At 33.4% G+C, this 26,209-nt stretch overlaps 1 protein-coding gene across 1 annotated transcript; it reads left to right on the top strand.

Moving 5' to 3' along the window:
* Positions 1-19: 19 nt before the first annotated feature.
* Positions 20-21,262, top strand: LOC125668143 (HUWE1-associated protein modifying stress responses-like). The gene is made up of 4 exons (XM_048901953.2): positions 20-511; positions 12,262-12,333; positions 15,102-15,404; positions 15,653-21,262. Exons 1-4 carry the CDS (start codon positions 316-318, stop codon positions 15,880-15,882), a joined length of 801 nt encoding a protein of 266 aa, XP_048757910.1. The 5' UTR covers positions 20-315; the 3' UTR covers positions 15,883-21,262.
* Positions 21,263-26,209: the final 4,947 nt, after the last annotated feature.

Below are 26,209 nucleotides of genomic sequence, written 5' to 3'. Positions count from 1 at the left end.
AAAGCAAAAAAATGGTTTTTGCCTTACCTTCTGCACGAGTGACTTTTGCAGTCATAGTATTTTTGTAATTTTCTCTCACGAATTTATTTAATGCTTAGTCATGTGACTCCATGGGAATAAACATTGTTTTACGTTCCGTAAAGAACCGTCGTTTTTCGGGATCTTTCGTCACAATGTAACGTTTGTACATGCGTAGACTTTACATCCGGTTTTGATTCAGAAAGGGCAGAAAAGAGATTATTTAGTAAACAAAATAGCTTATATATGGCAAATAACCGAAGTCAGAGACATTTTTAAAGATTGTGCTACTTTACAATGGAACGAGAAGAAGGTGACCATAGTGATCTTTCTCCAGATAATTGGCTAAATAGCTTCGAAGAGGAGTGTATTGAAGAACTCCACAATGAAGCCAATATGGAGGAAGCTCTTGAAACTCAACGAGAGCTTGCTGAACAGAAATTATGGTTGCAGTTTCAGAATTCCGCGACAGCCATTGCTCAGTTGTACAAAGGTATACACAGCAGGATATATAGTTACTTTGCTACAACAAAATTTTGAATTCACCTCTGAAAAGGTTGAATTTAAGAGGGTTTGCATCGTCTATAGTACTAGATCTATAGCTAATTTTTTTAAATGACGGACTCAGCAGACATGTCAGTGAAATGTTTAGTAGAAGCATCAGGTGTCTGATGTTTTACTTTGAATTGTTTAAATAGATTCCTATAGGCAGAGTTGGCGAAAGACGCCGGACTACCTGATATCTCCAGTAAATTTTCAATTTGTCCGGTAAAACTTAGAAACTGATCTGACAATCTGTCTGGTAGATATTAGCAGACAAAAAAGGGATCATATCTGTGTTGCTTATTGGCTTTTATGCAAACAAAAACTTTGTCTGATATAGATAACTTGCTTTTGTACAACAAATGTGCTTTCCCAGAAATCGTAAGCCCACTCCGTGCGTGTACTTTCAATATCACTCAGGGTTCGAAATTAACTTTTTTGAGCACTAGTCCATACGGACTAGTGACTATTGATGTTCACTAGTCCACAAAGCATTTCACTAGTCCGTCCAGTATATCGAATGAAATGATCTTCATTTTATTCAACAGTATTTAATCAAACCAAACACATCACATTTGCAAACAATTTAGACTACCATACATTATTTTGCATTCCAGATCTTCAGAAGCATACATTAACCTCCGAGTTAATCATGTAACCCCTTTTATAAACGTCCATAAGTGCGTTCGAGATCGACGTTCCCGTTGTTCTCGTGCTCAGTTCTTAGAGTCGCAGGAGTTCAAAATTTTATCAATAGAATTCACTCGATTGACCAAATCATGAGGTATAGTGTTATATCTTATGAATTCCTGTGTTAGAGTCACTAATGGCTAGAACATGTGCGCACGAACGTGTTCTTTAACCACACTACTTACAGAGGTGGTGTGAGTTCTTGCACCTTGAACCCGTTCTCGTGATGTGTGCTCGGCATTTGGAATCAGCAGGAATTTGTACTCGTGTAAAGAACGGCGGTCTCGAACGCACTCCATGTGTTTGGAAGATCAGCATGTCATTGTCACGCAAACACTTTACCATGCAGGTAATTGACCATAACTTCAAACATCTAAGAGACTCAGACAAATTTGCAAAAATCTTAACCAATTCAAGATTGATTTCCGGATTTTCACTAGTCCGTACGGACTGGTGCTATAGAGAGTTTACTAGTCCGACATGTTTATTACTAGTCTCGGACTTGCAGACATGAGGTAATTTCGAACCCTGATCACACATGTCATTCTACTTCCGATTGTGTGGCCTATCACATGGTTGAAAAATCGTAGTTCAGACGTAAAAAAGAAAGTTGAATGTGTAAACACAGGTGCTTGAACAGTATGTCAACATGATCGCATATCTCCCTCCCCTTTAGTTTACAACAAATATTTTTAGAATATAACTATTCACTTCCGTGGCGATAGCTCCAATTTTCGTCAGTTACAAATTTTGAAAATTTATATGTAATAGATCACGTAAATATTGGCCGGCTTTGTGCTAAGAAATTTTTTTTTTATAATTCATTTATTTTTTTGCTTTCACAATAATTAGACATTTACATATTAGCAATACATGATAATATAGTATATACATATTTCAAGCAAGTACAAACATATATGTGTATATTTGGAGTGCATATGTACATGTATAATGTGAAAGGTATTTAATTTCGAAAAGATGGAGAGAGAGAAGGAGAGACAGGGAGAGGGAAAGAGGTAAGGGGAAGAATTTTGCCTAGTCTACTGATCAGTCTTAATAATTTCATATAAAGCAATTGTTATTTGTTAACTGTACATAATTATAGCAAATCACATATATTCTGCCAGTATTTCTCCTCTAATTTCCATAAGTAAAATATCAAGAAATGTCTGGTCACTAACCGTAAACTGTATTAAGTTAGCTCCATCCTCATGTGACTTATACATTTTCTTTGGTTATTAATTGAATTAAACTATACTGAGTGGAAATTAATAAAGTTTTTCCACTTTTAACCATTAATATTGATATGTCACCACCTTTTTAAAGATGTCAGACATACAAAAACAGAAGTATACATTAACATCAGAAAATCACACATTTTCGTTAAACAGAATAATAAAAATGGATAAAAACTTGTTGAAATGACAAAATTTAAATATCAACAGTTTTAAAGGGACTGATTCACGATTTTCCCCAAAATTTTGTTTTTCACTTTTAATGATCAAAATCTACTGTCCATTGTGTTTGAAATATTTCACATGAAAATTAAGGTTATATAATATCACAGAAGCTCATTTTAGAGAGTTTATTATTTGTTTTGTAAACAAAGATTGCGGTATGCTATTGTTTACAAAATTTTCAAAAGAAATGGATATCAATCTAAGTTTATCATACCTTTCACATTTCAAGCATTTTTGGGGTAAAATGTGTCATCCCAAAGTTAAAATTTGTGACTATGCAAAATTAAGATGCATTATATTACAAAATTTATATTTCACTTGTTTGTTTGTTTACATAAAAAGACGCGAGTCTTTGTTTACATAACACAAATTTAAGGCTAAAATATTGCTTTTATTCTGGCATTCAGAAGGTCAAAATTTTGGCTGTCAACATTAAATGAGTTATATTTTTAATGTTTAACATCAAAAATGAAAAATATTTTTATCAAAAATCGTGAACCAGTCCCTTTAAAACACTGCTAATTCATAAATATGTATAGATTAATTGTCGATATTAGGGAAACCAATGTATAATAGACATCCAGTAGAGGAAATTCCAGCGTAGGAGTTATTGCCCTTGACAACATTTTTTTAATCATAAATAATTGATTATCTATGGAAAATATAAACTTTTTCAGTATTATTAGTTTAGGGCTATTCCAGAAATAAATACATGGGGGGGGGGGGGGGTCGGGAGGCACCTTTTGTATATACCAAGCACCCATAAAAAAAAATAAAAAATTACCCCGTGACCCATCAAATTAATAAACTCATTTTACAATGACCCATCTAATAAAAAAAAAAAAAAAACTAACCAGACCCACCACAAAAATATTTTATAAAAATGAAAACGGTACAAATCTCGCGAGGTTTCCAGGACAAACATTCTAGTCAATGACGCGGTAATGCCTGTGCGACATTGTATCACAGTAGTTCTGAAGAAACGATGTCACATCAACAATCAAAGGCATCTATGGCGGGAATGTTGGAAAGATTGGGAGTCCAAACGATGCTATTATCATGAAATGGGTATGGATATGTTTTTCCACGAATCGTTCGTCTTCTTGGAGCCCGCGCCCAGAGGCCTCTATATCACCATCACACCGACTGATAAATATAACGCATCGGTACTCTCGTATAAATCAACTAAGGTTTGCCTATTTTTATTAGAAAACGGAATACCTATTGGTTTCAAAATATTCCCAAAATCGATGCACTGTAAACTGTAATAATCTACAGAACAGAGTTCGTCGCCATCACGTCCAAAGGGACCCTACTAAACGCGCCTCTAATTTGAAGAGTGCCGTAATGGAAAGTTATGCGCTGCAAAGAGCGACAACTCGAATAGTTCTATGTTACTTCCGATTTCCGATTTCGAAAGCAGCATTTCGAAAGCACGTTTTCAATTTTCCCTCCGACGTTTTGTAACCAACACGACAAGAGCGACAATAAAAATATTCTGAAAACTCAACACCCATGTGGCACAAAATAAAACAATAGAAACTACCCACTACCCATAATAAATATTTTTTTAACAGTCCAACCACGGACCAATTAAAATATGAAAAAATACGACCACCCACACAAAAAAATATCATTTGCCACCCGACCCCCCCCCCCCCCCCCCCCCATTTGATCATTTCTGGAACAGCCCTTACTACATATTTTATTGTATCGAGTGAATAACATTCCTTGGAAAGATATATTTCTATCATGTACAAAGTAAGATTTTTGCAAAAACCTATGACATCACATAAGGATCGATCAACCTTAAATCATTATCAATTGAAGGAATGCTTTCTACATTATAAACTAAACAGGAATATTGTATTTTGACTTCCTCAATTTTTTCCTTAATCAACTTAACATACTCTTTGTCAGTTAATAAAGTATTATTGAACTTCCAAAAACCTCTGCCCTTTTTAAGTGCATTTGTTTTATAGCATAAGATCACTGGTGAATGATCTGATCGATAACTATTTTCATATTTTATGCAAGGATTCATAGTTAACATTGATTCTGAAATCAGAAAAAAATCAAGTCTAGATTGCTTAATAGGGTTCTTCTTTCTCCATGTATACCTTTTTAACATTGGATTATTTTCACGAAAGACATCTTTCAGACAAAAAGTGTCTATTAAGTTTAAGACTGATTGTCTTGATTTTGGGTTGTTTAAGTGCTTATAGTTCATGGAATCTAACTCCTTATTTAGTATAAGATTAAAATCACCCCCTATAACAATATGTTGAGAAGAGTACATCTCTTCAATCTTATTTTGGATGTTCATATAAAAGTCTAGAGTGTCAGAGTTTGGACCATAGATATTGATCAGTAAGAAACTTATTCCTTCTACTGTGGCATCCAAAATGATATAATTCCCACTATCATCTTTGTATTGATTGTGAATTTCAATCTCACAGTTATTATTGAAAAATATAGCAACTCCTCTTGAATTTGGTCTAAAGGAGCTAAAGAAGGCCTTATATCCCCATTGTTTCTTTATCATATTTTCATCTATGTCAATAAAATGTGTGTCTTGAATAAAATATACTTTGTAGTTTTTATTTTTTAAAGGTCAAGTACGGTGATTTTCCTAAAACTTGAATTTTATACAGAAAAATGTCTGTCGTACACTTATGGATTAATTTCCATGGCAATTTTGATAAAAATTACTTGGCGTGAATTACACGGCGCCATCAAACTTTTACCTGAGCGATCGATAAATGTGTTGTGACGTGAGTTATCGCTCGTAGCTTATGACGTCATCTGAGACAACTTTCGACTGCATTGATAGGGTTTTATAGTGTTTACATAGAAAAGTCTTGTATTTATGGTACAATGCGCTGCTTTGAACTGCAATGTGAAATCGGGACAGGGATTAAGTATATTTCTTTTCCCAAAAGATACTAAATTTCGAAGAATTTGGATACTGAAACTGAAAAGAGACACTGAGATTTGTGACAAGCCACGAGGATCAGTGAGTGACACTTTAATTAACGAGGATCAGGTTTCCATCATCCTGTTTGACTCCAAACAAAGTGCAAAGTGATGATTAACTGGACATCCTACAAAACAAGTGGAGGGATGTATTTGAATTATATAAAAAGTTTAACCCAAAAAGGGGGGATGCACGCAATCCACCCCTCTCTACATCCACCACTGAATGCTTTAATGCGACATTGTATTCAATGGGTTTGCGATTGCACATAAAAATTAATGACATCCATTACCTAGTTCGAATTGATTTTATTTCTTTTATTAAATGAAATATCTTTCGAATATTGTCGTACTCATACTATATTTATAAGGGACTCATCGTCATCATTTCATTTCTTCACTATATATATATATATATTGAAAAAATAAAATATAGTAAAAATGGAAATTAATTTAATTTTAAAAACCCATTTTGATAAAACCTTATTTATTGCAAGGTCAGTCCAATTTCCAAAGCTTTTTTTTTTTCAAGTTCATTATAAAAACAAGTACAAGTTTTTCCTTTTCCTAATATGCTACATTCCTAATGTGCTACATATATATCATGAATCATTAAGGCAAAATTGCTACAATTCGTTAACTTTGTGCCGTAATATATCAATTTCGCATTTGACGTGTGTTGTGAAGAAATTACATGTACTAATAGGCCTAATTTACATTTTATGATATTGTATCTACATGTAGATGTGTTTTGTTTTTGTTTTTTTTAAAAAGGGGGGGGGGGTGTACAAATAACGTTGTGCACAATAAGTTTTTTCTTTTGTCTTTTGTTGTTCTTTTTTCAAAAAGGCATTTTTCAGTTAAAAATATATCTAGCTAAACACATTATAATTTGAATCTGATCAATCTCATACAAATAAATCCCATAATAAAAAAAATACAAACGTGAGAGTCAATCTAGTTAAATTCGCTCACAATCGCTACAATAGAGTATACGGTGAGTATCTATGAAGTCTGATTTTGATTAGCCTCGATTGTGTAAAATACAAAGGTTATCTTTTGATAGAACATTTTTTTCCAATATTATTCACAATTTTCTATGGACTGGCCCGGTAAATAATTTCTAAATGAGATTCCAATGAGATATTTGTCGAACATATAAATGTATATATCATATAAATATTACTATCTGATGGTTTCGAAATGGGTGTAGGTACAAACATTATAAAGGTTGAATCCCTAAACTCAAGTGTATCTACGGTATTTCATCGTCACTATCCACGGTGTTGCTAAAACTGGCAATTTCTCACAGAAATTAAAACGATGATATACAGGCGTAAACAACTACAATTGTCGCAGATGACGTCATAAGAAAGGGTGACAATCCCTTCATTCGTTTCTATAAACAACGATTTTGGAATAGGTATTTTGCGCATTTACCTGGATTTAAAAAAAAAAATAAACACATCAATAAACTTTTCAAAACGGGTTTTTATGAATTATAAACTTTATTTTCAAATCTATTTTTATTATACTTGACCTTTAAATATTTTAGAACATCTCTTCGTTTGTTCGTGTCTCCTAGACCTTGACAGTTTACTGTGAGAATTTTTAATTCATTTGCATGTTTGATTAACCATTGTCGTAGGGAATTGACCGAGACTGACCAGTACCCCTAAGTAATTCAATCTTTAGTAAAGAATGAAGTGTGTGTATTTGAAAAACCTTCCTAAACATAAAAAATAAACATGCTTCAAATATCAGCTTGAATGAGAGGTATAGAAGAAAAAAGAAAGACAGCTAAGAGATAGAATACATACAAAAAACATGATAAAACCATTTTTAATGATATATAGACCAACAAAAGAGCTAATTATTTGTTCACCTTATTCTATTTTTTGGCCGATTCGCCACCGGAAACACAATACTATAGATAAAAGCTCAAGGAATAAACCTATCACAACAGCTCTACTTTTTCCGGAATTCATTTAGAAACATTCTGAAATAGGTTTAAGCAACAAAGAGGAAAAAAAGCAGATATATATTGTCTGTATATCTATGATGATATGTTAATTCATTTTTGAAAACTATGCAGACATGTTACAAATTAGGAGACATTAAATAAAAAGTATTTCCGGTCTAACGAAACAAACAATGAAAAATAAAACCTTTTCATGTTATAGGCTAAGTCAAAATTCTTTTCTATAGGGTCGTAGTATCCAAATCAAGTAGAAATATGAATAATACGTTTAGATGTTTGCGACCGTGATTTATACTCACGAGTACGTACCATGTTTTCCAAATTTAATCCAAAGTCTTTCAATGTCCCAATATACACAGAATTACTGAAATTTTGCCTCAGCGAGATCCAAACACAATGTCATACGGTGTTATATAGGTATTTTCCAATTTTCGGCCTTATTATGTGGCTATTGTGCTCAAAATTGGTCTAAGAGTTTCCTCACTAGAAAAACACGTCCATCATGGTCAATAGTCATGTGGTCTTTTTCTTGTGCTAAGAAATTTTATTGTAAGGTTGAGTGAGTAAACAACTACACCACATAATACTTTTCTTTATTAGTACTGTATGGAGTTTTCCAAAAGGTTATCTTCTTTCATTTTCGAAGTACCCAACCTTGTCTACTCTTTAGATATATCAAAGATGCTAGAAATGGCAAGTTTTACGTTTTATGGTGAATATGTATTGTAAAATGAGTAATGAAACGAAAATGGTTATATATTTTTGTAAACTGGGGTGGGGGGTTACGGGGTATATGGTTATATCCACAAGCACCTACACGTCTGAACAAAAAGGATGAAAATCAAAGTACAACAAAATTGATAAGAAAGTTTAATTCATACGTGGTCAAAACATAGAGAGCTGTTAAACACAAGTAAATGTTTTAAACTGTCACACTCAAGGCTTGAAAATTAAAAAAAGGTGAAACAACCTCAGGGTTTTTTTTATATTCTGTCTGATAGAATTTTAACTTGTCTGGTAGATTTTCTAAATTATCCCTAATCTACAGGACATGATGTCTGGTAGTTTTTATGCTCTTTCGCCAACTCTAAACAGGTTGGGAACACTTCCCCTATAGCGAGATATTCTCACAAAATCATGATTATCCCTCTCTAGCGAGAGTAGATATATCCCGTACAACCAAGAAAAATACCCATGGAGTACATCTCTTCGTGTTTCACATGCAAAGAGGAAAAAGTGGTAAAATATCAGAAACTTCTGCAAATATATTAATCAAAACAAAAACACTCGTGATGTGCATTGGATTTTTTCAGCCCCCTTCCATCTTGCGCAGCAACATTGATATGAAATTTCTTGACTGTGTTGTAAATTTTATAGAGACAATTTGTGTCGGGTTGAGTGTGTGTCGCACTTATTCAGCATTGCACAGAATTTACCGTTATTTTCAATAACACACCAAAACACGTGTATATTTAGCTCAGCTCAGGTGAGATTTTCTGATCAACTGTTGTCCATCTGTAAACTTTTAACATTTTCGACTTCTTCTCCTGAACCACTGGGCCAATTTCAACCAAACTTGGTTAAAAGCATCCTTGGGTGAAGGAAGTTGTTCAAATGAAGGGCCATATGCCCTTTTCAATGGGGAGATAATCATAAAAATGCAAAAATAGGGTGGGATCATTTATTAAAATCTTCTCAAGAACCACTGGGCTATGAAAGTACAAATTTACATGACAGCTTCCTGACAGTGCAGATTCAAATTTGTTAAAGTCATGGCCCTCGGGGGTAGGATGGGGCCACAATAGGGGATCAAAGTTTTACATACAAATACATAGGGGAAATCATTAAAAATCTTAAGAAAATCACTGGGCCAGAAAAGTTTACATTTACATGAAACCTTCCTGACATAGTGCAGATTCAAGTTTGTTAAATCATGGCCCCCAGGGTAGGATTGGGCCACAATAGGGAATCAAAGTTTTACATACTAGTATATAGAGAAAAATCTTTAAAAAATTTCTCAAGAACCATTGGGCCAAAGAAGTTTACATAATTTGCATGAAAACTTCCTGACATAGTGCAGATTTAACTTCGTAAAAATCATGGCCCCCAGGGTAGGTTGTGGCCACAATAGCGACCAAAGTTTTACATGTGAATATATAATTATATGGAAAATCTTTAGATATGGGCCAAGATGACTCAGGGGCGATGTGGCCCATGGGCCTCTTGTTTGCACATTGATTGCTCAAAAGAAAATATCATTTTTAAAACAAATTGAGATGTGTCAAACACAAGAAACTGTTTAATTGTGTTCAGAATTAACTTGTAATTTAAAAAATATGCTTTAAACGAAACTGTTACTAGTATATGTTTAACCTGTGTAAACAAACACATGGCACAAGCCTTGTTTACATAACAAAGAATTGTGAGCTACGTATCTCTCATGTACCTCAACAACTGACATTCAAATTTTTGCTGACCATTAGAAATATCTTATTGAAGCATTCTAAACATTAAAAAAAAAATTAAAAATTTAAAAATTGAAAATTTTCATCTCAAATTGTGCCCGTGCCCAACAGCAAGTGTTGTTTTCAAAATACACACTTTTTGATTTCTCTTATTGTTCACATTACACAGGAGACTCCTTCAATTTCCTCTTATGTATAGTGTATGAAAGATATGATAGGAATTTAAATATTTATTTTTTTTTTTTTGCTCAAAATAACGCATTTATGTAACCTGTGTATCCTCGGCCTTCAGCTTCAACAGCTTCCTTTGGATATTATGTATTCAGCATTTTAGATTTATGTGCATTAACACTGTTATGAAATCTAAATGATAACATGTATTATGATTTTAATAGGCGTAGTGGTGTGGGAATTAAATTTGTTTTGTAAAACTGAAAATTAACAGGGGGGGGGGGGGGGGGGGGGGGAGTACTTGTATCATGGAGACTTAAACTATGACTATTATTTAAAAGATAATTAAAACGTAAGGGATTTTTCATATGTATTTATTTTTACTTGTATTTTTCTGAACAAATTTTCACTTTACCCTGCATCTAGTTAAGTATGAAAAGTCTTTGTTTCCATCGTCTGTCATTACTAAAAAAAAGTTCCCACCCATGCGCAGCCATAATCTAAGATCCCTTCAATCCCAATCTAATTAAAATTAGATGTTAGATCTGCTCACATACTCGCTACACAAACATCTAACAACATCTCATTGAGGGTCATGTCAGAGGTCAAATTTGCAACAGCCAATCAAATTTCTAGCTTCATATCGATAGGGTATTATCCCATGATTCCATGCATTGTTTATGTAAGGAAGGGAAAAAATGGCGCTGCACACGATCATGAATTGTTTATCGCATGTTTTTGTTTAAATTGTAAACTATGGCGACATCGGGGGGATCTTTAACCCCCAGGAAGATATTCTTCAACAAAGAAGACATTTAAGTACCTGTTTTTCTTCATTTTTCAAAGCCTTGAGATAAAATATCTTTAAAAACGGTTTTAATTGCTTCCATTTCTTCATCTGTTGCCATCTTTGATAAGTATAACCAAATACAGTATACAATGAAGATTCTCATTGGATGCAGTGTTCGAAATTAACCATAGGCCGATAGACTGAGTCTATGTCAAATGACACCGGTCTATGACAATTGTAATTGGGATAGAACAAATTGTCTATGCCGATTTTTTAGGTTTAGTCGACGTCTGATAAACGTTATGAGGAAAGAAAGACATTGTGATGGAAATGGGGAAAAAATAAGCTTTCTAAGTACATTAGAAGCAAATAACAATGTTTTAAATTTGTGTTGTTGTTTTTTTCAATGTTGCTGTGTATGCTAATTCAATGAGGTCCATGTCGTCTTGTTTTGGCATAGACCCGTGGTCTATACCAAGTTTTAAACCAATTTCGAACACTGGCTGCTCATGACACTTCCACCTTTGTAGCGATTGGTGAATTTTTTTAATACAAACTTGACCTCTGATGTGACCCTCTATGGGATGTTATTACTAGATGTTTGTATAGCGAGTATGTGAGTGGATCCAACATCTAATTTTAATTAGATTGTTTCAATCCACTCTGAGCTTGCATTTCACACATTGCATTATGACGTCAAATGTTTATACTGAAACAGATGAACATCACGAATGCTGTAAATTTCATTTCTTTGTCGACATTATATATACATGTATATTCATTGTATCAATTTGTAAATTATGGTATCAAATCGAAAGTAATTGAATCTAGACTAATATAATATGATTTGTATCAAATCATAAAGGAGCTCTATCGTTTCACCTGTGTCCTCCAATTTATATATATGGACTCAGATGTTCATGTTTGCACTGTGGATTAGTGTGATGAAGAACTTGTTTTAGATTGCTTTTGGGGTCAAAGAGTGTGAGCTCTGTTACTATAAATAGATATTTTAAAAAGTCTGCGTTAAAAGTTGGGGCACATGTGTTTAAAATGTGTCTTGCCACTGGATTTACATTATGGAATATCAGAAGGTTGAATGAATGACACTTTTCAAATATGCTTAAAACTTTTCAATTCTTATTGTTTTCTTGAAATATTTTTCAGATCGTCATCAAGGTTTGTCTTTGTGGGTCCCATTTCAGAATGCTGCATCAAATGTTACCAGTTTGTATAAAGGTACACTTATTTTTCAAATTTTCCTATTCATATGAAATGACAGTGACTTCCATTTACAACAAATTTGGATACAGAGAAATGCAGCTAGCATGTAATGAAATTATCTTTAGGTCACAACTAATTATCAGTTCAGCTCAAGGGAGCTTTTTTGATCACCCGTTAGCCATCGTTTGTCTGTCTGTAAACTTTTCACATTTTTTACTTCTTCTCCAAAATCATTGGACGAATTTTAACCAAACTTGATACAAAACATCCATGGCTGAAGGGCTTACAAATTTGTTCAAATGAAGGCCAGGCCTTCTTTAAAGGGGAGATAATTACAAAAATGCAAAAATAGGTTGTTGTAATGTAAAAATCTTCTTTTCAAGAACTTCTAGACCAAAAAAGTGGAAATTTGTATGAAAGCTTCCTGATATAGAGTAGATTCAAGTTTGCTGAAATCATGGTCCCCAGGGGTATGTTGGGGCCACAAAAGGGGATCAAAGTCTTATATTCAGATATATATTGTGAATATGTTTAACTATCTTTTTAGCTCATCCGGGCTTTTCTGATCACCCATTGTCTTGTCTGTCTGTCTCTCTGTAAACTTTCACATTTTCGACTTCTTCTCCAAAACCACTGGGCCAATTCCAACAAAACATGGCAAAAAGCATCCTTGGGTGAAGGGGGTTCAAGTTTGTTCAAATGAATGGCAACACCCCTTTCCGAGGGGAGATAATCACAAAAATGCAAAGATAGGGTGGGGTCATTTAAAAATCTTCTAAAGAACCACTGCACCAGGAAAGTTGAAATTTACATGAAAGCTTCCTGACATAGTGCAGATTCAAGTTGTTCAAATCATGGTCCCTGGAGGATCAAAGTTTTGCATGCAAATATGTAGGGAAAATCTTAAAATATGGTTTAAGGTGACTCAGGTGTCAGAGTATTGATGTGGCCCATGGGCCTCTAGTATTAAATTGAAATCATATATAACAAAATTTTGACTTACAATAAAGTAAAATTTAAGTTCTTCTTGTATGGTATGACATTGAATATAATGAAATCCTTAAAACCTAATGAAATCCTTATAACCACTTCACATGTTGTCCCTCATTTAGGAAAGCTCAGTTAAAGATGTATATAGACATCTAACCTGCTCCAATTAAATTATACTTGTACCCGCACACGTTTGAAATCTCAACCTCTCTAATATCAAATGTGATTTACTAAATTAAATGCGTGGTTTATAATGCGTAAACTGACCCAACTTACTTTATCTCCTATAAAATTAGGGAAAATTACTTTCATTCCTTAATTAAATAATTAGATTCTATGCAAAATTTAATGTCAACAGTTATCTTGCTCATTTGTAAAGGGTTTGAAATTTCTTCCCTCAAATTTGAATTTGATGTTACAAATGTGCAATTAAGAAATAAAAAATTCTGACACTTTGATATATAAAACGTTTAGTACTATGTGTAGTAGACAATGTATCAAAAAATATGCAGAAAAAAAACTTGGCATGATTTCTGAATCCTATAATGCGTTTACACAAAACTTGATAAATTTCTGACGAAAATATTAATTATATTTATCCTGATCATGCTGAACTTTGAAATATCAGACAGAACGTGCTGCTCATGCACTGATTCATATAACTTTGACAGCAAAGGCTGAGGTCATCAGCTGAATTCAGAAAATTACAATCTTGTAACAATAAATTGAACATTGAACAATGCGCTGAATAGTATTTTTGTGATAAATTAATCATGAGCAATTTTTAGCTCACCTCTCAAGTGAACTTTTCTGATCAAAATTTTTCCATAGTTGGCGGCAGTGTAAACTTTTCTCATTTTCATCTTCTCCAGAATCACTGGGCCAATTTCAAACAAACTTGGCACAAAGCATCCTTTTGGTGAAGGGGGTTCAAGTCTGTGACATGGGCCATGCCTTCTTGAAAGGGGAGATAATCACAAAAGTGCAAGAATAGGGTGGGGTCATTTAAAAATCTTCTCAACAAGATCCACTGGGCCAGAAAAACTGAAATTTACATGAAAGCTTCCTGACAAAATGGAGATTTAAGTTTGTAAAAATCATGACCCCATAGGTTAGGAAGCAGCCACAATAAGGGATCTCAGTTTTTTCATGTGAATATATAGGGAACCAAACTTGGCACAAAACTTCCATTTATGAAATTTGTTAATATGAAAGGCCATATCCATCTACAAGGACATATGATAATTGATGAATTTGTAGTAAAGTGATTATTAATGAATTTTTAGTCGTTACGTTTGAAAAGTTTTTTCTCAACCAACCTGCTTGTATAATGATAGTTTTGCTTAAGTTTGTTTATTGCTAGGAACTGCTGCTCAGGTGAGTGATGTGGCCCATGGGCCTCTTGTTGATATATTGTTTCACTGGTTGAATTCACACTTGTTCGTAGAAAATCTAAATAAAAGAAAATTCTCCTAGCATATATGTATATTCTAAACTTTTTTGAATGATAAAAACATTTCTCCATTCTTCACCTTCATACAATATGGTTTAAAATTCAGTGTGCCAAAGTGTATTTCCTCTCAGTATGTAATTATGAAATTAGTTTATCTTCCCATCATTTATAATCATAGTTACAATGAATGACTGATAAAACAAATTATTTCCCAGGTCCCAGTCCACTATATAACCATTAGATTACCCAGCTGACTAGTTCAGAATTTGTATAAGATTCCATCCATATTGAAGTGGAACAAATGATAAAACTAGACTTTAACCAGTATTATTTGATACAGATGGAGTAGATTCACTGCATAGTTGTGTGGACTTGGGTATACAAAAAGGCAAACAGCACAGAAACAGAGACATTGTGGCATGGGTGAAAAAGAAACGTCGAAATATTCGTAGAGAAGATCTGTTAGCTTTCTTGTGTGGCAAAAATCCCCCTGCCAGAAATAGACATACATCCTCCATGGTGAGGCAGTCATCACGACTGTCAGTAGAGAGGACTCATTCACCAAGGTTACAGGGAACCGAAAGTCTGTCTTCAGGAACGGAACCTGACCTTCAGGCATTTCGAGAAGCCATTGCACTGCAAGGTACTATATTTATGTCCAAATATTGCTAAGCAAGCCACACTTTCCATTAATAACTAGTAATATTTATTTCTAGTGTTACTGGTAGAACATTATTTATTACACAGTACCGGTATAAATGATACTATATACTATTCAATACATTAAGCACTGTAGCTTATTATCAAACATGAATTTCGAACTTTTATTAAAAGTAAAACACTTTTTTTAATTCTTAAATTCCATATCTAATAATTTTTGTGCAATTTCAGGTCTTAATGGTGCAATGTCTAACATTACTATGGGCCTCAGCATGTCACAAGGTGCTACGGCCTCTTCCCAAATTGGAGCCTTACCCAGGAGTAGTGGAAATATGGAGGATCTAAACAGATTTATTTTAGATGAATTTTCTCGTAATTATGACTCTACAAGAAAGAGAACCTCATCACCTGATAACACACTTATTGATTCACCATCCAGGAAAAAAAGTCGACTGTTTTAATGTAGATGTTATAAAAAAATTTCAAATCAGTTCTCTGTAGATGCCAGATTAGCTTATGTTAAAGAATCCAAGCTGAATGTGATACTTACTAGTAAATTCCATCTTTAAATCAACACCAAAAGTTTATTTACACACAGTGTATTTGAAATACTCGATATTTCACCTCTGTATCAAGAAATTTCCACAAGGAAATGATTAAAGTGCTGCCAATTTTTCTATTCTTTCATTATTTCCAACCACACTGGTATGTTGACAAAAATTTACTTCAATTTGATATTAAATGAAAATTGTAGAAGTAATGGAGACACACATTACTTGAAACGTTAGTTGCAATTTATTTGAGTTTGAGGTTCATGTTACTTTGAACTAAGTTCAATTGGACTTCAACATATGATGTATTATGCTAATAAGAAAACTACACACTAGAGATGGGTGTGCTTTAATACCAGTTCTATGTGCATCAGTAGAATAGTGCAGACGTGAGCAATTTTCTTCAGCTTCAGACAAACCTAGTGAATGAATAAGTAGAAACGGTACAAGATGTAGTCTCTGGATACAGGTATTTAATATGGAATTTTGAGGACATTCATGATTCTAGTTTTGTATTTGAAATCAGTTCAGTGAATTCAAAAAATCAAAAAATACTGATGTACACACATTGTAATTTGAAACTTGCTACATGTTATTTACAAATGCTTGTTAAAATTACAAATATAGTTGAAAGGACCTCCCCACTTTAGCTGTAGCTTGTGGTCCCTTTTTACCATTTCCTCTTTTCAAAGAAAAATTGATTTATCTATTATACTTACTGGTAAATATTAAACACTGATGTATCTTAAGTAAGTGCACTGTCCTTTTCCCCATAGATATTGGAATATAGTGGTAGAAAACTAAGTTTTAATTGTCACCCTCAGCCAGAAAACTACAGAATTCCAACCCGAGGTCAATACAATGCAGGTAAATGAGGTAGAAAGAAAACATTGATTTGTAGATTTTTATTGTATTTATTTTTATGAATTTCATCAACAGCACAAGATTTTCTTATTACAAATATGACTTATAATAGAAAAGGGAAATCTGGACAACCTTGTGCTTGATATAAACAAAGCTTTAAATAAAAACCGATCATTCGATGAATTTCAAGAGATTTAACAAAAACAGACAAACATGATTTCAAAAACAGTATAGCTCTTAACGTTAATGAACTTTTCAGTAAAGGTATTATGAACATCTTGGGGCATTGTAAATTGCATGATTCAAACTTTGATGTTTTACTAAATCATTGGAAGCTGTAGGTCACAGCTAAAGTGGGGGAGGTCCTTTGTAGAACTTGCAAAATTTACAAATAAACACTTTCATTTACATCAGTTTTTCTAAAATGAAATTGTTCTCTAATAGATTAAATATTGTCTACCTTATTCAAATATGGGTAGATGAATAGATACACAATAATAAATGCTAAAAAGTTTTTCAATGAATAAAAGAGGACCAGCTTCTTGTATTTCCGTATTCATTGCTAGTAGCATTTTGTAACCTTTGTGACTTCAAATTGTAATCATCCCAAAAATGTTTGTCTAGATAAAGTGAGTTGTGACCCCAAGAGTTTTGTTTTACCAACTTGTAAAGAAAAGCATGTTTTGTTAGTTAACAACGCAGAAAGATATAAGTGTATATCAGTTGTTTTCTTCCTCCATTCAGCCAAATTTAACACATCTTTTGCTCTTTGTATCCCCATTTATCCATAAACAAGTTGTGTAACCTTGTAGAGTAGCTTATATTTTTAAAAGAAAATAAGACAACATTTATATAGCTAAACCTGAAGTTATTTATCTTTGGTTCTTGTTCTTGCTATTTGCATAATATTATATGTTGAAGAATCCAAGTACTGAGTTAAAAAATCTGGTTTTGTCATGAACTCTGCATAGATGTCATAAAGTTTAAATACCCCAATTCAACAGCTAACACTATTGTAATATATAGGTACTGGTACTTTTGTTGTTCACTTTGAAATTATCTTCATAACCAGAGAACTCGACAACTCGCATCCTGTAAACAGACTTGTATGTTGTAATCATGTTTTGGCACTTTGCACTTGTCCTCTTGCGCTGATTTATGTAAAGAGGCAAATGTGTTATGCATATATGTGCAATTATTATTCCAAAATAAGATCATTTACAGTTGTACAACATACATTATGTTAATGTTGGAAGATGCACTAAATTTTGATGGTACGTGTACTGATATAATTACGTTTACTGTGTATACCCCCAGTACGTCGCACAAAGTTTTTAGCTATACATATATTGGCAGAATGATTTCTTCATAATATCAAAGTAAAGTTGAATGACAATACTTGTTACTTTTAAGAATATAGATATATCCCTTTTGAGTTTTAAAATGGAATAATGTAAGGGTGAGTTTGGTGCAATTTTACTCATTTCGTTTTGATTGATTATTGATTGACATTAGTTTGCAGTTGTTTTGTGTAAGAAAAAGTATTTAGATGTAATTATTTAAGCACATTTCCCCTCGTTATATTCAATAAGCATGTATTTTTCTTTGACCTTAACTACTTTACACTCTTGTGTAATTCTTATGTTAGTAAGAAAGACGGGAATGTGACATTTCTTTCTATTTGGACAAACACTTGAAAAAAAGAAATCAGGTTGCCCAAATAAAAAAAAAAATGGTATAAAGAAAATGATATCTTGGATACCATTCAGAGTATTTTTAATTAGAAAAGAATTAGTACATAAAATCGCCAGTCTTAAAACCAGATTGTCACTTGGGCAGTCTGTTTTGGGTCCAAATAAAAGTTAGGTGGAAATGCCAAGCTGAAAAGTGCTAGTATCGGGCCCTAGAGGCAATAAGTATTGTATGGATGACTAAGTTTGTTTTCTCAGTGTTCAGTTATATATAAAAATATATTCATTTCTGTATACCTGCAGTTCATATTAACATTATTACCTTTATTTGACATTTGTGTGAGAGATCGCACATTTCATGAGATAGATATGGTTATTGTATTTTTTTTGGTGGGCATTATTTCTTTGAGTGTATGATTTACACATCTCAAACGAATTTAAAGAAGTGATTATCATATTCTATAGGTCTGATATGTTTATCACATTTTTAACTTCAGCTTACCATTGGTAAATCTGTGGTGCATCAAGTCATTATCATATTGTTTAATGTTCATTATCTTTGAAGGTTGAATTGTTGTTAAAAAGATGTTTGACACAAGATATGATAATTGAAATAGAGTCAGGCATATCTTGCTCAGTTTTATTTTTGAATACATACATGTAGGTACTGCAAATAGATATTTAGAAATAATTACTTCAAAAGATACATATATGCACCGGGTAGTAAGCATAAGGTTAATGTTTCATTAATCAGTAGTAATGCTTTTATAATTATCAATTCTCAACCCCCACCCCTGATTACATAGTCCACATATGACAGTGTTAATTGGAGATCTAGAACAGTCTTTTTATAAGATGTTGGCCTAATCTGCCATTGTTTGAACCCAACTCAAATGTTTTGAATGCCTTTTCTTGTTGCTGTACATAATAAGGGTTTAAAGCACTTGTCATTTTAGACTATATATGTATTTTAAATGTGCATATCTAGGAGTGCACAAAAAAAATCTTTGCAAAGCAAACTTTTAATGAGTATCAATTTTGGAAAATATTCCAATACTTTTTAGATCACCTGAGTCACTCAGGTGAGCTATTGGTCTGTGTCCGTCGTTGTCCGTCATATGTTAACAATTGTACATTTTTAAATATCTTCCTTTATAAGTACCACTCAAGTTCGTTTCATATTTGGTATGAAGCATCTTTGGGATGAGAAAGAGAGTGTGTGTGTAAATTTTAGGACTCCTTGCTTTGTCTAATTTTCAAAAAATTTCTTCTCTGCAACTGCACATCTGTAAGAAAAACTAAATGCAGGAAGGCCTCTACCAAATTTCATGATCCCATGGATAGATGTTCTAATTCCAGGGCAGGGCCAAACTTGGCGTAAAATATTTATTTTTAAAACATCTAAATAACATCTTATTTATTGCTATTGCTACTAAATTGAAAGGAAATAGATATTTAGAAGGAGTAGATAGCCCTTTATCAAAATTATAAATTTCATGATTCCAAGGGTAGGGGTTTTGGTTCCATAGTAGATCGAAAATTTTCTTGGTGATTATCATCTTTCTCATTTGAAAGGCCTTTTTTCTGTAATGTTACTGATACTGTATAGAAACTAAATGCATAGTTAAAACTAAATGCATGTGAAGGAAAAGCAGAAAGGAATGCACTAAAATTGTGAATTTTGCAACCCCAGGGTTCTGACTATAGGGTGGATCCAAAATAGTCATATTGTGTTAATGTAACATATTAAAATATGATGTCTTTCATCACTATTGGGTTGTTGGGGGACAGTTTGTGTAGAACACATCTTGTTTTAACGGCTGCTAAATATTGGAATTTAGCTTAGACATGCAGAACAGGAAAATTATTATAGATCGCCTTGCGGCTATTGATAGTTTTAACTAATACTCAGGTGACCAATAAGGCCTGTGGGCTTTTTGTTCCAAAAGGGCACAAAATATGTTGAAGAAACCTGTAAAGGGAATAATTTTGGGGAAAATTCCAATAATTTTGCATGCTGATAACTACATACATTGTAGGTACATATATATGTATACATACCACGTACATGTTTTATAGATGTCTCTAGTTGACGTGAAGTGCAGGTCAGAAGAAGACTTTCATAATTTGTTGATAATATGGTAGTGTAGATTAGTTTTCAATAATAGTTGCTAAACTTGAATTATTTTATTCCCAAGGATTAATTTATATTCAATAATATCGATATTTATTTTTGTATAATATTGATATAAATGCACAGAAAGTTCTGTTAAAACTTAACAAAAGAGTCTCATGGACATAATGTTCTATAGAATATTTATGCTTTATTTTGAAATGTCATGTCAGTTGCATTTTGAATAGATTTCTTGTGGTTATAGGGAGAGAGGAAAAAAATTGCAAACAGGCTCTTGTTTTCTGCTCTGTATAGATAGTGTGTCTGTAGATGTTGTATGAAAATTTAAAATTCAAAAAAGTTATTTCCCTTGTATCCCTTGGAAATGTTTATTGCCCTAATGACAGATGAAGCTTAAGGAAATGTTTATGACATAACTTTTATAAATAAGGTTTATAGAGAGCAAATGTGTCTGTTGCCATGTGAGTGTTATTCTATTGTTAAGGGCTTTCAGATTTGTGTCATGGAAGAATGAAAAAAGAAACTTCAAAGGTTGATCTTTACCAACTTTGTGAGTAAAAAGTGTTGACTGCTTTTTGCATTAAAATTGTTTATCACAAGATATCTGTAGTTTGTTCATATTTGAAAATGCATGTTAATGCTTAATATGAATAGGTGATGCGTAGAACAAAGTGCGTTGTCTACATGTCCATGTGCTTGTGTGAATATTTGCTACAGGAAACTTTTTAACAAAAATGTAGCACTTTTAAGAACTATATTCACATACATACCATGGCCATCTAACAGTCTTATTTCTGATTGTAAGGCAGATTTCCTCATAGTATGAAAGATGCATGCTCCTGAGGTTTGCAAAACAATTGTGCAGGTCTTGTGATTTTACTGTGTTTATCAGAATTTCGTTTTAACATCGCAGATGAATTCTATATTCCTTGCTGTATGATTTGAAGTCCAAAAAATTGAATTGCTTTTTTTACCACATACAATATTTCAAAGGGACTATATTTTGCAGATGGTGATTTCTTAGAGGACAAGACTGGAAATTGCAACACAATTTTCTCTTCCATTGTGCCTTTGATTTGCGATTCTTTTTTCATCACAAATAAAGTGTGAATTTCTAACATTGATACCAGGAATTTTTGGGTTAAGTATTTTCTGATAAGTAAAAGGTTTTTATACTTTGAAGTCAGGTTTAGTTATGATATTAAGTTTATTTTCATACTTTGTGCAACAAGTTGCAGAAGTTGTAATGTTTTTGACCTGTCCTTTTCTTGTCTGCACAACTTTTCTGAAATTGCATAGCAGAATATTATGGAACTTTGTTGTTGATAAGGACTTCATGTGTAGATGTGCATATTTGCAGGAATTATTTTTTCTGGGAGTTATGCCCCTTTTGAACTTAGAAAGTTGGCTTCCATCAGTCCTGTTCTTGTCAGCACAACTCCTCTGAAACCACTTAACAGAATTTCATGAAACTTTGTAGGTAATAAGGACATGCTTTGTAGATGTGCATATTCCCAGAAAATTCTGATTCTATTTTTGTTTCTAGAAGGTTATGCCCCTTGTGAACTTAGAAGTTTGGCCAAAATTAAATATTCTACCGAAGAAACAATTAGTCAGCACAACTCCACTGAAACAGCAGAACAGAATTTCATGAAACTTTGTATTCAATAATGTAGATGTGCATATTCACAGGATATTCAGATTTGATTTTTTTCTAGGAGTTATGGGGCTTATACCCTTTTTTTAACATCGAGGTTTGATCAAAATATACTATACATATGTATTTATTGCAACTTGTGTGAAAGCGTTTTTTCAAGCCATATGTAATTGAAATATTCACATGTAATTAAAATATTCCTGTTTTAATATTTTACACAATTTACATTTCTATATTAAATTGCATATGATTTGAGTAGTGTCATCTAATTTAGTACTAGTTTAGCACAGAGGCATAAGAAATTTGTTATATTTTATGCATAGCATTGCCATTCCATTATGTGTAGTATGTGGGTTTTTTCTTTCATTTTGAAAAGTGTAGGTATGTTTAGTAAAACTTCATCCAGAAATTGAACTTGTTTAAATCATGTCGGTAGGGGGGGGGGGGGGGGGGGGGGGGGGGGGGGCAAAGTAGGGAAGTAAAGTTTTGCATGGGATTATATAGTCAAAAGTCTTGAAATTACTGGCTATGAACAGCTAGCCATAATTAATCATGTTGATAGGCAAGCATACTCAGGTAGTACAGATCCAAATTAGTTTAAGTCAATGTCCCCAGGAATAGGGTGGGACCAAATTTTTACATGGCAATATATAAAAAAAAAAAACTTCAATAAAATTTTTCTCAGAAGTTGAGAGTAGCAGGGTGATGATTAGTCATATCAATTTGTATTCAATCATCCTCAGGTAGTGCAAATTCAAGGTTGCTGGATGGGTTTTTTTAAAATCATGCCCCCCCCCTCAAGGGTATAATGTGAGGGGTAGTGTCACAGGCACTTGTTTCATACATGAGTCCTCCCTCCTTAGTGGGGACTCATGTATGAAACAAGTGCCTGTGGGTAGTGCAAGTTTTACATAACAATACGTAGGGTAAATTTTCTATAAATATCTTATTCTCAAGATCAGCAGGATTAGTGATATTGATGTGCAAGCATCCATAGGTAGTGCAGATTCAAGTTCTTCAAATCAATGTTCCAAGGTCAGGTTTGGCCCACAGTACAGATTCAAAGTTTTACCTGAGATTATAGTGAGAGAAAAACATGAATGAGTTTGCAATCATTCTCAGTTAGTGAATATGATTGAGTCATGACCCTGGGATGTAGGAGTAGTAACAATAGGGGATCAAAATTCTGTTTCTCAAAAACCATTTGCCATGAATAGTGATATCAACATGCAAGTATTCCAATGTAGTGCAGATTTATATTTGGTCACATCATGGAGCTTACATGAGAATATATGTAGGAAATTTAAAAAAATATCTTTTTGAGAGTAGCAGCACCACACTAAATCTTAACAATACGCAAACATTCCCAAGTTGTGTGGATTCAAGTTGAGTGTTTGTTTTTAATTATGGGGCCTGGGGTTTGAATCTTGATACCTTGAAGGAAGCCGTGAATTTCACAATCTCCAGTTTTTCTCGATCCTTTTCCTTTTCATCAGCTCAAAACCAGCACTGTGTATCAAAACACGAGGTTTGAGAAACAAAACAGTGTTTTAATAAACTATTAGGCCATTAAAAAAATTACCCATACACAATGCGAAATTTCTCTTGCATCTAAATACGTATGAACAACGTATTTTTTGCCGTAATCGTGAATATTTGTATAGACATCTAAAAAGCATACGGTACACCGTTAGATGGTTGATTTCTGTATGATTTGTGTACATTTTAAAACGTCTGTTTTGAAGAAAGGCGAAATACACACAGCCCCTGACAGATTAGGGGGCCATTATCTGAAACACTAATCACCCGTGAGTACCAATTCGGTTTAATCTGTTAATCGTAATTAATGGGCTCTTCTAGGATACCAAATCGACCAGATGCAGATTCCATTATAGTACCGAAAATTGAACATTTTCATAAAATCAAAAATATCATTAATATGTTTGAAATAAGTAGCAATTTAATTTTTTCTATATAAGTCAATTAGGGATTTGTAGGTGATTGAAATAAAAATTAATTCATCATTCTCATTTCTAATGAAACCGGTGGGTTTTTTCTCTCGGAAATATCTTGATTTTCTACAAAGTTATTTCAATTTAAAACTACCACACGTGCCTCATATTTCAGTTACATCAGTTATCTTGCTCCGATCGCTATGTGCATGAGATATACTATTGATGAATGAAACGGGCACCTTTTTATGGAGATTTAGTTGTCTTTAAGCATCCTTCTGTTTTGTGGATTCAAGTTTTGGTTTTTGGTCATTTTCTTCCGTCTGTCCATCCATCTAGATATCCAAGTAAGGAAATATGAACTTTCTCAATAGTTCCGTATGCTCCCTGACTTCCTGAAGTGTCCTATATGATAGCCTGCATTGTTTTCTAAGATCTATCTAAGTTTCCTTTCTTTTTTTTTGACCGGTTTTATTTCATTTGATTACCCAATATCTAATGATTATTCAGATCTGAAAAGTTAATCCACCATTGGGACGCCCCAGATGGTAGTCCTACAGCCCCAAACTGAGTACGTGAAATAATCGTCAGAGGGGTTTCCTACCTTGCCTCTTCAAATCTTATGACCTAATGAGATGGTAAATTTAGGAACTTTCAAGTGAGTGTAATGCCCACATAGGCCCATCTGAACCTTTTTAAGGATTGTATGGGATAGTGTACATTGTTATCTATCTCTTGATCAGTTTAGTGTCATTCGATCACGCCATATTCGATATCGATAGATATTTGAATAGTGATCCCATCCTCTGGAGGCCACAGATGGTACCTCTTCAGCCTCAAACTGAGGACGAGAAGTGATAGTCCAAGGGTTCCCCATACCTTGCCTCGATATTCGTTTTGTGGACTCTTCAACAGTTGTTACTAACCTCCATTATGAACTTTCAGGTGAGCCCTATGCCCCCCTAGACTACCTGGTATTTTAAAGTTCCTATAAGATAGTTGAAATTGTTTTTTATCTTTTGATCACTATTGTTTTATTCTACCACCCCATATCTAATAAGTATAGAGATCTGAAAGGTGGCCTTGTCCTCGGGAGGCCCAAGGTGGTACCCCTACAGTCCCAACTGATGGCGGGAAATGATAGTCCAAGAGGTCCCCTACCTTCCTTCAATACTCGTTTTATAATCTCTCCAAAGATAAAGGAGCTATTAACTTCCGCTATGACCTTATGATATGTAAAATTAGTTGCTCATGTATACTTACTTGACCCTTTTAAGGGGTAATCTACATTGTCTTTGCCTTGAAAATTGTTTCTTGAGGCATTCAAGAGGGCCCTTATTTTCCACATATTTTTGTCAGAGGCCCTTATTTTCCTTATTTAGGCTTCAAAATCCTGATAAAACCCTTATATTTTAATGAAAATCTTAATTTTACGATTTTTTGTTGTTGATTTTTTTCGATAAGCTAAACTTGTTGAATAGTTAAAAAGTAATCAAATATCAAGCCTTAGTATACTTTCAGATAGTGATTGTGCTGAATCAGAGTATTTCTATGAAGATATTTAGTGGATATCAGCATTATAATTATTCAGCATTGATTTGTGTACCATATATAACAGACCACTTTCTTTCTGGTGGTTACATTGAAATACTGAATATCCATGTTGATGACCACTAGTATGATCTTCTATGATTATGTCAGTTGCTTTGAATACAGTTTAAGAAAAACTTGTCTGTGCATCGTCATGTTTATATGTTTTATGTTCTTCAATCCTTTATGAATTTGTTTTACAGCATATATTGATTGATATTTATGTTTTTAAAATTGAATTATCAGTTATCGACTTGATTGTTGCATTAGGAAAACTCGGAAGTACATGCGAGATGTGTATCAATTTTCTCATAATCATATAATACGTATGAAGATATATCGTAGAATA

Source organism: Ostrea edulis, chromosome 4 (genome assembly GCF_947568905.1).
Source record: "Ostrea edulis chromosome 4, xbOstEdul1.1, whole genome shotgun sequence".
Lineage (NCBI taxonomy): Eukaryota > Metazoa > Mollusca > Bivalvia > Ostreida > Ostreidae > Ostrea > Ostrea edulis.
Note: the sequence above shows the minus strand (reverse complement) of the source record. Positions and strands in the feature narration are given on the sequence as shown.